This window comes from Pogoniulus pusillus, chromosome 6, assembly GCF_015220805.1.
Source record: "Pogoniulus pusillus isolate bPogPus1 chromosome 6, bPogPus1.pri, whole genome shotgun sequence".
NCBI classification, from domain to species: domain Eukaryota; kingdom Metazoa; phylum Chordata; class Aves; order Piciformes; family Lybiidae; genus Pogoniulus; species Pogoniulus pusillus.
Window position 1 is genome coordinate 13572695 of NC_087269.1, and position 14197 is coordinate 13586891.

Consider the following 14197-nt stretch of genomic DNA (forward strand, 5'->3'; position numbering starts at 1 on the left):
GGTGCTCAGCTCCAGCAGAATGGCCCTGGGCCATGCTGGGCTGCAAAGGGTACAGCATGGGCACAGGGCTGACCAGGCACTGGCACAGCAGCAGCAAGGTAGGGCAAATGACCAGGACTTAACCACCTGTAGGTACAAAAGGTGACTTTGAGTATGATTCACATGGCATGTAAGAACCAGCTTTTACTGCTGGGTTAGGAGTGCAGGGCCCAGCCACATAGTCTGGGTGCTGCTGGAGCCTGGGGCATACAGAATCCTGGGCGCAGCCACTTCAGACAGTGCTTCCACAGTGTGGCCTGCACTCAGGCAGACAACATCCATTCCATCTCCCTGCAGGGACACATCTTGCACCCAGCCATCCAGGAGCTCTGAGCTTGCTTGCCCTGCTCATCCTTGCCACCGCTCACTACCAGAACCAGCCCCAAAGTCTGCTCTCGTCTTAATTTTACTTACGTCCTGCTTGCTGCATCACACCATCCTCCACCACGGCAGGACAAGCACAAGCAGAGAAGGAGAAGTCCTCACAGGACTTGCCCCTTTCCTCAGTGCCCTGATACAATGTTGGGGAGTAGAGATGCAGGTGGATGAGATCTTTCTGCAGCAGAGGAGCAGGGACAGAAGCTGCACTAGGTGCGAACAAAACCCCAAACAAAGCTTGAGCAGACACTGTCCAGCTCCAGGGTCCAGCAGCTCAAGTGCTGAGAAACAAAGCCAGCCCAGTCATATCTGGCACACAGGAAAGGGTTGGCCATTCCTCTGCCAGTGTGGAGCTGGAAAGGAGACTAGGCACAAGCTCACTCTCCTGGTCAGAAAGACATCTCTTTCTGAGCCACTGCTGGCTCTCCACAGCTCTGGTCTCCTGGTGTTCCGGCAGCAGACATCAACACCGAATACAGGTGGACAGGCAACTCACACCACCAGTGATGCCTACCCAACAGAGCTGCTGTTGGCACCAGCCTCACTGGTGACTCCCAGTCACACACCACCTGTGTGCCACAGGTAGACAGAGGGATGGCATCTGCACTTCTGGACAAACAAACATGATATGTAGAGAGCACATTGTAAATAAAAGGTTTTTATTAGTGGAAGAAAAAAGTCCCTCACCCCTGAGGGAACTTCAGAAAGTCAGCTGCTTGCCGTTGCCACCACCTCCCCAGCTCTTGGTCAGCAAAATCACAGGCACAGCCCTCCCCGGCTCAAGGACTTACAGGACCACCAAAGCAAAGAGCAAGACTTGGCTCCAAGGGGAACAAGATCAGGCCCCTCCATGGTTCTTGACAGCTGAAGTAGAGATTACAGATTGCTGATGTGGCCAATAGCAAAGACCTGGGTGTGGCATCACTGACATCAGTCCCACCACCCACATGCCAAAAATCCATCCCTTGGAAATGAAGATGGAGTGTGAAGGAGTGGGGGGGAAAAAAATGCATGAACTGGAATGTTCAACAGAAAAAAAAAATCATCATCATTTATCTAAAAAGAATAGAAATAAACAAATGCTTTTAAACAAAATCACAAAATATACAAACAAATCTGGTACAAAATAAATAGGAAAGATTGGAAATCTACAACACAATCAGAATCATTATAAAATTAATCCATAGGACAATCAATGTGTGAAACACTTCATTCAGGAGCTCGCTTGTGCTTAGCCGGGTTTATGTACACAGATGGAAATACTGCAGGCAGAACACCACACCTCTAGAAACCCCAAGGCATGTACAGTATGATACAGTTTGCAAAGACCAGGTATGATGGTAAGACACAGGGAAGAGCCGGCCGGAGTGGCTGACAGCGCTCGGATAGCCGTGGAAAGGCACCACACAGGGAGAGCAGCCGCGCGTCTGAGCGGGGGAGGACCGAGCCTGAGCCAGCAGTGGCCAGCAGGGGGGCTTAGGGCAGCCAGGAGGGACACGACCACAGGAGAAAGGTCTGGTACGAGATCTCCAGCTGCTGAGCACCAGGTGCTCGTGGCTTCCAGGAACACTGCTCAAGTATTTGGTTTTTCAGATTCAGTGTGTTTGGCATCCAGGCACCTGCCCCATGATTCAGGTCCTGAGGTTGGCTCTGCAGCTGTGTGTCCTGGAGAAAGCACACACCAAAAGCTCTGAGGTCCCTCAGCAGGGTCCGACTCTGAACTGCTCATAACCAGCCTTGTGCTCAGGAGAACATGGATCAAATGGGACAGGAGCACTGGTGCTGGTGTCCTGGTAGGTTTCCACTTCCCAAATCCCATGTGGTCTGCAAAGAGGGCAGAGTCCCTTGAGCAGTATTTCCTATCCCTAGTGTGAGGCATGAAGACAGGATAGCTGCAGTACCATCTGCTCCGGACTGCTGCACCTCCCTCTCTCACCTTCCTGAACACCCAACCAAACCACAGGGAGAAGAGCCATGGCTGACGTGAGAGCAGCAGCCACAGAAAGCCACACTGCTGAATGCGAGCCAGCACGATGCAGAAGAACAGAGCACACAACCTGGTTAAAACCTGCTGGCCAAGCAGCCCAGCCCAGTCTTCTGGGACCTGAGACTTTAACGGAGGCATGATGCTAGAGCTGACCTAGGCCCAGGCAGCCTGCCACTTGTGTGAGCCCAGGAGCTCACCAGGAGCCCTCTCCACCCTCCCACACTGATACCTGGGTAAATCCCAGGCATGCATTCAATACTGGCACTTCCAACTAAGGCCTATGATTCAGGCTACTCACCTGACACCTTCAAGTTCCTGACTTGAATTTGGAAGTAATTCCTTGAGGATAATATAACACCACCTTTTATACAGCTCTGCAGTCTCCAAGCAGCTCAGATGGAAAGCTAGACTGCTCCACCAAGTACTAAGTGCTGGGACAGGTGACCCCTCCCCAACAAATCCTGCTACCAACCAACTGCCACACTGATTTCTGGAAGACAACAGACACACCAAATCCACCCCTGGAGCCCTGAAGCCACCTGCAGCCTTTGTCTGTTCAGGTGCTTGTTTTGCTCTCAACAGCTGACAAACCTCAAGCCCAACTCTGTGACAGGCAGCTTCTGCTGAGAACAGCCAAACCTCTCCTGCTGGGGCAAGGATAAACCATCAAGCACTTCGTTATCCAGAAATCTCTGCCGGAGGGGTGAGAGCAGTCAAGAAATTGTCCTCTGCAGGATCCCAGTGATAGGCCTGGCTCAGAGGAAAACAGGGCCCAAAGGAGAAACCTCAGGAGAAAGCAGAAGGTTGTTTTCAAGCTGGAATCAGAAGATAAGCAGCTTTGAGTACCGTATTTCTGAGGTGCAGAACTGCTATAGAGCCTGACCTCAAGATAACGAGAACAAGATGTCGCTTCAACCACGTTCGGTGCTACCAGTCTGTGAAACACTGCCCTCCACTAACTGTAACATACCACAGCCTGGAGGCAGCTTTCTGGAAGCCCCTTCCCATTCCTGTACTCACAGAAGGAAGGGTGCTGGGATAACCTGGGCTTTCTCTTAGGGAATGCTCTGGCCTCCCCAGGTTGAGCTTCCAGCTTCTACAGAACACAAATGTGCACAACCAGACCGAAAAGCTCAACTGTGTCACCTCAGACCTGAGCCAACAGCATCACCTCACCTGGACACAGCCCCAAGGACATGGCCAGGAAACTAACCATGGAGGAAGGTAACTCAGCATGAAGCCAGGAGATTCTAGAATAAGAACAAGACAGCGAGTGGGAACGTCAGGGGGCCTCTGTGGGAAGCCGTGAATGTGTCCGAGTTCCCTGTTCTGCCAAGGCATGGCAGTGAGGTCAGTATCACCACAGAGATCTCACCAACAAGAAACCTGCAACCATTGGACCAAGTATAACAACAGAGCAGGGATGAGGGCAGCTTCCCAGCCCAGCTTGCAGTGTAGAGCTTTCCTCCTTGCTAGTCAAGCTGTTTTCTCCTCCGTGCCGTGAACAGATGCCTGCCTTTCCATCATACTGAACTTCTCATTGGGCCAAACCAACCCTCAGCATCCAGGGACCACTGCAGAGCCAGGCAGTGAGACAGGCAGCAGGGTGGGCAGCAGGCCCAAAGCCTTTCTGCTTTGTGCCAGCTTCACACACGGCAGTGCACAGCACAAAGGCAGGAACCCATCAATGCTGGTTGGACACCTTTGGGATGAAGTCTCAAGTTAGCATCACAAACAAGAGATACTTTGCACCATCCTTCCCCACCCCCCGGCCCGTTTTCTACTGATGATGCAGACACTGGATAACTCGACAGCTGCTACACAGGTACTAGCTTTAAAGCCACAGATGTGTGTATTGGATAGCACATGAAGTATGGTACATCCACCGTGGGGGGACGGTTGCTATGGATAGTGTACTCCAGCACAAGGAAGGTACATGTCCCGAGGGCTCCTGGAGAACTAGGCTGTATTCTCCATCACGTAGGATACTTACACAGGATGCTTGTGAGGAGACAGTGCTGCTCTTTGCTGCCCACACCCCATGCCCCTCAGCTGAGCTCTGCAGAGATCACATGAAGCACCACTGCTGCCCAAGCAGCACCCCCCTCACACAAAGCTACCTCTTTGGTTTTCTTTGAGCTGACCTGAGCCAGAGCTTAACACCACCGGTACCAAAATCTTGTCAGCATCTAAGCAGGTCCCTGAAGGCTGAGAAGCAGCAACAGGTGACGTTTATGGGGTAACTTGCCCTGCTCCCCCTGAGCTTTCTCCAGGTTTGAGGTGAGTGCAAAGGGCCATACCCTGAGACTCCTACTCTTGTCAGCTCCATCTGCACAAAAAGGCACTTAAAGAAAAGAAGAAAAAAACACCAACCAACCAAACAAAAAAATCCTGTGGTGAGGAAAAGGGCAGTAAGACCAGGATAGGGGAGGAGGAACAGAATAGTTGTAAATAGGTAAATGAGTGGCTGACCCCTTTTTCAACAGGGCCCAAAAGCTGCAAGCCCTGTGCAGCCAGCTCCAGCTCCCCCACACAGACCTTGGCATCATCTCATCCGTGCTTATTTTGGAGCTGGAGTGTACATATGAACAAAAAGAGCATAAGAGGGAACTACACAGGACTACAGGCAGAGCAGAAGTGGAGAGTGGTGGAAGGACCTACCCTGTGGAGCTTTCTCTCCTGGTGCAGCTGTATGGGAGAAGCACCTCATCCTGCCACCCCTGCCTTGGGGCTTCTGCTCCCCACCCAGCCCAGACACACTGCCAGCATCCCTTGTACCTCTATGGGATATCCTGTCCTGAGCAACTCCAGGGCAGTGGCCTTCAGCTGCACAGGGATTTCAGGGAGTGAGCAAGCTGGGAATAAAACAACAAGCACTTTGTAAACTCTGGAGGGTCCGAGCCTGCGTTCTGCAGAGAGGCCAAGGTCAGTCTGCTAAATCCACCCTGAGTCCCTCTCTCCTCTCAGAACCAGCATGCTTCATATGATCTCCACGTCACCAGAGTCAGTCTTATTTGGAGAAAGATTCTCATTGGAAAGCAAGAACATTCCTTCAATCTTTACAAAGATTTGGCAATACACAGAATTAAAAAAAAAGAATCATCGTTACAACAGATTCAGGTTCATTTCATTTAAAGGAAACTCAACCAACAGGAGTGTAAAAGTTATCATTCACAGTTGTGCATTTAAGATATTAGCGTTGAAAACCTCACTTCAAAGAACTCTTGTGCAAAATTGTATTGACAGTAGAAACCATGGCTAGATGCCTTCCCAGCCTCCCCAGGCCAGCAGGCCGTTGTCCATCCCTCTGCCTGCACACACAGGCAGGTGGACAAGGGGAACAAAGGCAGCAGTAGGAGTTGACAGAAGAAGATGCAGTATCTTTTCTACAAGTCAAAGCCTTGCCAAGGTTCGAGGTCAAGTCTAATGATTACCAAAGCCACAAGCTGGTGCCCTGCACTGCAGCAGCGACCGGCAGTCCAGCCACGCATCCTTACGGCACTGCAGCAAGGCATCCGGCATCTGAGCCCACCTGAACGCAGGCAGGCGGCCAGCGAGGCAGAGAAAGCAGAGCTGCTCTGGCAGGACACCCTCTGCCAGAGCATGGGCTCAGGTGCCACTGCGGTTGGAAAAGCCAAGTCCTGGCACTAGCAAATGCCAACTGGAGGCTCAGAAGCAATCCTGATCTGGATGCTGGGCTCCTCTGCTTGTGATGGTTCCCACTGTGAGGGCTGGGAACCCCTTTGCATCTGTTAAGCAGTAAAACTGCAAATACCCTGAGAACAGGGAGACTAGATTGTTTCCTCTCTAGGGAGAGGATCATGCTTCATTCCTCAAGCTAATTAGCAGTAGCAGCTCCTAAGCCCTTTGGGTCAGGTACCTATTCCCACATGAAACACACCTACAATCAACTATTTTTTATGGAAATCATTTCACTTTCCATTATCAGATCCATACAAAGGATGAAAAACAGTCATGCAAAAAATTGCCTGCAGATTTTGGGAGAGTGAGGCATGGGCAGAAGCAGGAGGTATTTTGCTTTGGGATCTCATGGCTTTGGTTGGAAAAACTGGCTTTTTTTTTTCTTTTCTTATTATCTGTTGTTTTGAAAGACACTGAAACAAAACCATAACCTGACATAAGAGGCAGAAGTCAGATTCAGTGAGCGACCCCATCCCAGAGAGAGAGCTGCCTTACCTCCTTTGGCAGGTTTGACAAAGCAGATACTGCATCTCAAATTCACCATCAAGTCAAACACTTTCAACAAACTTGGACATTCAGCAACTCTAGATGAAAACTGGAGAGGCAGGTCCCCTGCCAAAGACAAACTCTGCAATGCCCCAACAGTTTGCTTCACAAGAAAGGTGCAATATTGGCAGCTACCTGGGCATAAGCAGGGCTTATGTCAGACCGTGCCGGCGCCAGGCTGCCCGCTCTCGGTGGTGGCAGGCTGGTGCGTACCAGAGCAGGATGAGGCTAAGGAAACACTCTTAGATGGGACTCCCAAAAAGTTAATTAAAAGCTAAATATGAGAGTAAGGGTTTTGAGGGCCCCACCTCCTCCTCACTGGGTGCACAAGTTAGACGTTGCGTGATTCCTGTGTCTTCTTTTGGGGACTTCGTCCTCAGGAATGGCTCCAAGGAAGAAGTGCATCATTCCTATTGGGAAGCATAGCCAAATTAAGGCTGCTTTCTGAAGCTGAAAGAGGAGGAGAGACACAAGCAGACCAAATTGGCTCTGACACCACACACACTCCAGTTTCCTGTGAGGAGATCCTGCAGCAAAAATTGCACCTTTCCAGCCACCCTTGCGAAGATGGATCACAGTAACTTGCAGCATGTGTCTTCCCCAGCCTGTAAGCAGGAGAGACAGGGCAGGCATGCAGACAGAGAGCTCTGGCAGTTGCATTTGGGGCTTGGCTTTTCTCTGAGGGTCAGATGAGATTATCCAAGTGTGAAGAAAGGAAAGGAAATGCTACATAGCCAGGGGCCACAGGAGGGTCTCAAAACAGACAAACCACAATGCCTGATCTATTAATCACCTCAGATACCGAGGGAAATGTTCACATTTAGTTTGAGACAGCACTGGAATGGGAGAAAATGAGGGGGCAATTGGAATTTATTTTTTCATTTGAGGACTTCAAAGTCCATCTGTGGAAGTGGGGAATGTGTGATGCAGAACTTCCACAGTGTGCATCTTGCTTTCATCTAGTCTGCATTCAGTTTTTTGGAGCAGAGGAGTTGGTTTCTGCTGCCTGAGTCAGGGTGCCCTGCACTTGCAGCACTTGGGTGGGAAACTGCTCTGCTACCATGGTAATCCCTAAACTGGCTGTTAAAAGGGGCAAGAAGAGAAGGAAATGCACTAAATCTGCTCCAAGGAAGGAATGTGGCTACAGAGAGCCTGGAAAAGAACCTCACCGAATCCCTGAAGTGCAATACACTCGTGTCTGGAAAGTTTTGTCTGTTCTTGGAGAGAAAAGGATGGTCCTGACTCCTTGGCAGAGCCCATCCTTGCACTGGCAAAGGTTCACTGTCACCTGGAGGGTGTACTTTGGGCATAACCATAGCAGCATTTTTTGGTGTTAATACTAGAGATGGAAAGGGGGATGGGAACTGATATTCCCAGTTACTTAGCAAAGCCTGAACATCTGCTCCAACCAAAGTAATGGTGTGCAGACCACTACAGCACAGGAAGGGTTGAAAGTTTGTCATTTTGGGGTGCGCACATTATTTTACCATGCAACTGTCAGGAACAGCAACCAGAAACCTCCCAGTTCTTTGACTGTGGGAAATTACACCTGGTTCTCATTACACAAGGCTGCAGTTTTGCTAACTCTTTCCCCCCTCACCTTCAACGTATGCAAAGTTACTGGAGGTCACAAAACTGTAAGCATAACTATGCTTTTGCCTGTTGTACAAAGAAACCTTCTGAAATTGGAGAGATCATTAAATATCAAAGTAATCATTCCTTCCCTGAAACATAACTGGAAGAATGCAGTCACACTCACCCCTCAGCCCTCTAGGTGACTGAAACCAGAGGTTCCTTGAAGCTCACTCATTCTTAGGACACAAATAACATACAAGTACCAGTTACTAACTTCTTCAACAGGGCAACAAAAATTACCAAAAAAAAGGGAGAAAAGAGACCTAAGGACATTGGAGCTAATTCACAAAACCATGACAGAGCCCATTTGAGGTTCAGGAGGGACAGAAACAATTTAAAACTCTGCAAAATACTTTTTAAAAACATGATCTCTCTTGAAAAAATAACTGGAGGAGCCTTTAAACTTCTCCATATGTGTTTGAGGAGGAAAAACCCAACAAGGATCAAAAAATACAGATAAAAAATAAACACAATTCTACTTTGCAAGAAGTACTTTCACCATTCTCAAGGGTGGCTCACCATTCCCAAAGTACACTTGGGACTTTAGTCTCTCTTGCTCTTTGCTCCTTTCTTCCTGTTTCTTCCTCTTCTGCTCCCAGAACGGACGCAAAAGTCTTTGGTCTCAGAACACTGGATGCAGCACAGTGTTGCAAGCACGTACTAACGGTGTTCACACTCAGGGAGGAGGCAGGAAGGAGCGAGGGCTGGTCCTGCTGAGGAGGTGGGATGAATGAGTTGTGGGGAGTCAGCTCCTAGATGGCTCCTTCACTGTGCATACTGTGGTTGGGCTTGTTGTGAGTCACACAGTTCTGCTCGTTCAGCAAGTTTGCTGTCTCGTCGGGCAAACCATCATGCAGCTCCGTCAGAGTCAGTTCGATTTTAGTGTTTTCACTGTCCGAGGACTGAGGTGTTTTGTCCATCCGGGATGCCATCAGGGCATTTTGGTACTGCTGTCTTGAGATCTGCTCCAAGAACAGAAGGAAGGAACAAAAAGCAGACACTTTAAAGTCTCCCATGGGACATGCTGTGAAAATTAAATGCCCTCCCTTTCCAGATGACCACAGTTCAACCCCTCTTTACTTGCTTCTATAAAACATCGCTGCACTTTGCGAGCCTTAGAGCATCCCAACTCAGAACCACAGCGTGGTGACACTTCCAGACAGGGTGGAAACACAAAGTATGCAATCACCATGCTGTTCAAAGGCAGGGATTTCCTCCTGTGCAGAGGTTTTTAAATCAGCTCTCCTTTTCTTTCTAACCATGCACATTTTTCAAGCCAAACCCAGAGTTCCATGAAGTCTGTCCCAACTTCACTGAGCTCCTGGTGAGGTTCTAAGAGTCCCTGTAGAGCCAGAGTGTACAAGCGTTACTGCTCTTGTCTAGGCCAGCAAATACAGCAAGAGCTGCAGCTTTATTCTGACATGTAAGGACTTTTGATTCTAGAAAAGCCTGGGTTCTCCACAAATTAGCCACCCATGAAGTCGTTCACTGTTCTTTACAAGAGTCAGCAGAGCAGTCATGACAGGAGCTGGCCTAGAGCACAGAGTGTTACTTCCCATGACACTTCAGAGGCAAGGAAGCCTATAACCCCATACATCTGCATATGGTCATGGAGGGGAGAATTCCTCCTGGAGCCACAAGCAACAAGCCCATAAACTCGCTGAGTCAGCCTCAGCCAGGACAGGCAGCAGGATGCACATGCACTGGCAGCCCCATGTGCTACAACAGCAGTGAGTTATCTCAGCAGGCAGGAAGGGAGAAGAGGTTAAACTTTCAGAAGAGGTCAGACTTTTAGAAAACCATAGATTTCAGTAGCAATGCAAGAGAGGTACTGGAAATGGAGACAGTCAGACAGACCAGGTCACAACTCCCAGAGTCAAAACCCAAACGTGCATGAGCAGGTTACAACCCTCGTGTACAAGGCATTAATTGTGTAAATGCTCATGTGGCACAGTGAAAACACTCAGGTCGAGTACTCTGTCCTATGTGTAAAGCAGAGTGATGCAAAAAGAAGTGTGCAAGTCTGACTGCAGAGGCAGCAGACAGTTTAGAATTCATTAGTGAGACACAGTGAGAGCTGGAAGGACTCCACAGAAACCAGCATAAGATGAGCAGCTGCTCTGTACAGCAGATCAGCCACTGAAACCTGTAGTGAGGATCACCTGCCCAGTGATATTGACTGGTCTAAAGCTGGAAGGCTGGAGCCATCAAGCAGTTCACTTGCATCTGTCAAGTTCTGAACACCAGGAGTGTACTCTGCTTTTTGAAATCTGGCTACAGAACAATCAATTTAGCACTCCAGCATTTCTACTCCGGGCCACGTTCTTGATACTGAACTAACTTTGATAGAAGTTGAGCTCACAAATCACTTGAGTCACACACAAAGAAACTGTCAAGGTGCACTTAATTCAAGAAAAGCAACGAGGTCAACTTCTGGCAGCATTGGCTGTTCCTCAGCCCAGCTGTACTTCCTATCCCACAGGACAGAAGGGTGACGAGGCTGGTGAGAGGCCTTGAGCACAGCCCTATGAGGAGAGGCTGAGGGAGCTGGGATTGTTTAGCCTGGAGAAGAGGAGGCTCAGGGGTGACCTTATTGCTGTCTACAACTACCTGAGGGGAGGTTGTAGCCAGGAGGAGGTTGCTCTCTTCTCTCAGGTGGCCAGCACCAGAACGAGAGGACACAGCCTCAGGCTGTGCCAGGGGAAAATTAGGCTTGAGGTGAGGAGAAAGTTCTTCACTGAGAGAGTCATTGGACACTGGAATGGGCTGCCCGGGGAGGTGGTGGAGTTGCCGTCCCTGGGGCTGTTCAAGGCAGGATTGGACGTGGCACTTGGTGCCATGGTCTAGCCTTGAGCTCTGTGGTAAAGGGTTGGACTTGATGATCTGTGAGGTCTCTTCCAACCCTGATGATACTGTGATACTGTGACCCACGCACATGTCGATGTGGGATGCACCATGCTGGGGAATAAGGCTGTACTCATGCAGCAACTCACTCTAGTATGAGACAAGAGCCTAACACATGAAGTTAAGATAAAGAGAAATGTTCAAGACTTCTCCAAGCAGAAGAAGGATGACAAGTCAGAAAGTAAGATCGAGAACCCCAAACTGAAACCAAAATCAAAAGTGAATAAAAACTTCAACCAACAGGAAATGCCCCATCCTTTAGAAAAGGACACTGCCTGATAATGAAGGGTCTCCATTTTGCATGGTTCCAAAGGCTTCACAAGGGTGTGTCATTCAGGATAAGAAGCAGAGAGAGGTTATTTTCTATACTCTTTCCTTCAGGTACCTGAAATCCAGAAACTTGTGTGACCAATCTACTTACAAGCCTGAACGAGAGGAATGGTGAAGACAAATCAATGGACAGCAGATATCAGGAAGAAATAACTTAAAGTTCTTTTTAAACAGCTGCTTTCACAATCCCATTTACTCACAGAGCAATCTAGGGGGGCCTCCCTTTCCCAGGCTCTCCATCCTATCAGTCAAGCCCAGATTTCCAGCAGGGCCTTTTCAGCTTGTTTCCTACCTTGACAAACTGAATGTCTGAGAGTGCTTTCACTGAGTAGTCTGGAACATACACTTGCAGGAACGATGCGTTCAGCTGGTTGTTGCTGCTCCCTAACGTCGGTGTCACTGCATCGATGCGATCGCTTCGGTTTAAAGAGTCTGAGTGATTCAAGCCGCAGGGACGAGGAGGGGACTTGTTTTCAGCTGAGAAATGGTCAACAGTGAGAGATTTATTAAATCAAGTAGAAAACATTTGAAGTATCCAATCACAATGGATCCAAATCACAATGTAGTGCTAAAGAACTGAAAATGCTTCATCCACTCATAACTAGACAGGTAGCTAAACAACCAAATTACCCTGGAAACCAGCACCTTTAGAGTTCAGAGCTAGTGGCCATCACCCACCAAACCTGGTTTTCATTATGCCCTGCACACAGCTGGTCACAGTGCTTCAGCTGATGAGTGATAATCACCAGAGCAACGTAACTTCCCAAGGGTCCCTTACAGGAGCTGCTGATAGACCACGTTTAATAAACTTGTGGGGTTTTTCCTGGTGATTTATAATCATAATTTCATAGCAGACCTTTCATCCACAGTCAGTCTCAGCTAAGCCTTGCTCACTTTTATTCCACCTAGTACCTACATTTGCTTTGTTTCCCAAGCTAGAGCAGACATTTTCAAAATCACAAGGGTGGACCAGAGTACACTCCATATGATGGTGACCTCATTTTCTCTAGTATCTCCCAGTGCTTGAAGGAGCAGTAGCTCAGTGAGAGAAAGCAAGGTCAAAGACATCACAGAATCACAGCACATTAGGGGTTGGAAGGGATCTCAAAAGATCATCCAGTCCAACCCCTTGCCAGAGCAGGGTTATCTAGAGTGGGTCACACAGGAAAACATCCAGGTGTGTGTTGAACGCCTCCAGAGAAGGTGACTCCACAACCTCTCTGGGCAGCCTGTTTCAGTGCTGTATCACCCTCACAGGTTGATGTGGCACATACCAGCCATCAAAAGAGGGGAAACAGTCAATGCCTTTAAGCACTGCAAGGATTCCCTTGAAAGCTTTGCAGCTGTGCCTTGCAAGTGTGACGAGCCACAGTTTATTTCAAGTACAATGAGCTTTTGGGAAGCCACAGACATGTTGCATCCCTAGCTTCCATTCATGTAGTGATCCAAAAGAAATGCAGAAATGCATGCTGAGAGCGATTCCAAGCCCTTCTGCAGATGGGCTTCTCACTGGGGGCACATAAAAACACAGAACTGGTGAGGTTTTGTATCTTAGTGCAGTTCAATTCCACTCAGCCAGCCCAAACTGAAATTCAATGTAAACTACGCCACTCACTACATGGCAGCCACTCTCAGATGAAAGATGGTTCTCATTTTCTATTAAGATCCAAAAGCCTCTTTCAGCAAACCAGCAGCAACCTGCTTCAAAGCTCTTAACATTATTTTTGGAATATTTTTCTATACATAAATGTGGAGGGTTTTTTTAATAATAACCAAACCTCCTCCCAAAAACCTCTCTAAATTTCAACCCTACCTCTGCTACTAAATTGCTATAAATAACCTCTCCTTGCCCAAATAGCACAGCCTGTTCTACACCTCTGCAGCTAGCCTTTCCTAAACACAATGCTTTAAATGCTTCTAGATTCATGGCAAATTTTCCCTGTTATTTCCCCCCCTTAGAGGTCTTTCCCTCAGCTTTACAAAAAGGAACAGAAAAATACAGGTTCTGACAACCTGGCAATTTTTCTGCCATTTCTGCACCATGGAATTAGTCCAAGTCCCTATGGCAACACCAAACACAGGCTTAGGGGGAAGCAATCTGAACCCTCCACACTGACTTGCCATCTTGAAAGCCACAGAGCACTTCAATGACTGCTGTCAGGAGCCAACCCTCTATCTGCAGACAGGACTCGATGCTGTAATTCCTGCTGCAGAACAACTGTGAAGGCTGAGTGAATTTGCCCATCTTTCCTACCTGCACAGCACAAAATATGACTTTGTGTGACACAAACAGCATCACTAAAGATTTCCATCTGGAACGGCTTTACACTAGTGTGACTTGGATCTGCCCTTTCTTTTTGCCAGGGGTCTTATGGTGAAATAATAATAATAAAACCCAAAGTAAGACAGAGAATAACATGAGGTCTTCAAGAAAAGACTGGATGAGGCACTTAGTGCCATGGTCTAGTTGACTGGATAGGGCTGGGTGATAGGTTGGACTGGATGATCTTGGAGGTCTCTTCCAACCTGGTTGATTCTATGATTCTATGACAAAGAATATATATATAAAGGCAAACCAAAGCAAGCAAACAAAAAATGAGCTGAAATGAAAGGACAGAACAGAAAAGTATGATCACTAAAAGTCTGAGAAAAAGGACATCACTTCTGGACCATGCA

General features: G+C 48.3%; 1 protein-coding gene across 2 annotated transcripts in view; it reads right to left on the bottom strand.

The window, feature by feature from the left end:
* Positions 1–1059: 1059 nt before the first annotated feature.
* Positions 1060–14197, bottom strand: part of CNNM2 (cyclin and CBS domain divalent metal cation transport mediator 2) — a 147010-nt gene continuing 133872 nt past the window's right edge. For both annotated transcript variants that reach the window (XM_064144466.1, XM_064144465.1), the window contains 2 exons: positions 11814–11998; positions 1060–9249 (listed from right to left, as the gene is read on the bottom strand). In XM_064144466.1, the coding sequence (XP_064000536.1) occupies positions 9040–9249; positions 11814–11998 (395 nt within the window). In that variant the 3' untranslated portion in view covers positions 1060–9039. The remainder of the gene's footprint in view (positions 9250–11813; positions 11999–14197) is intronic.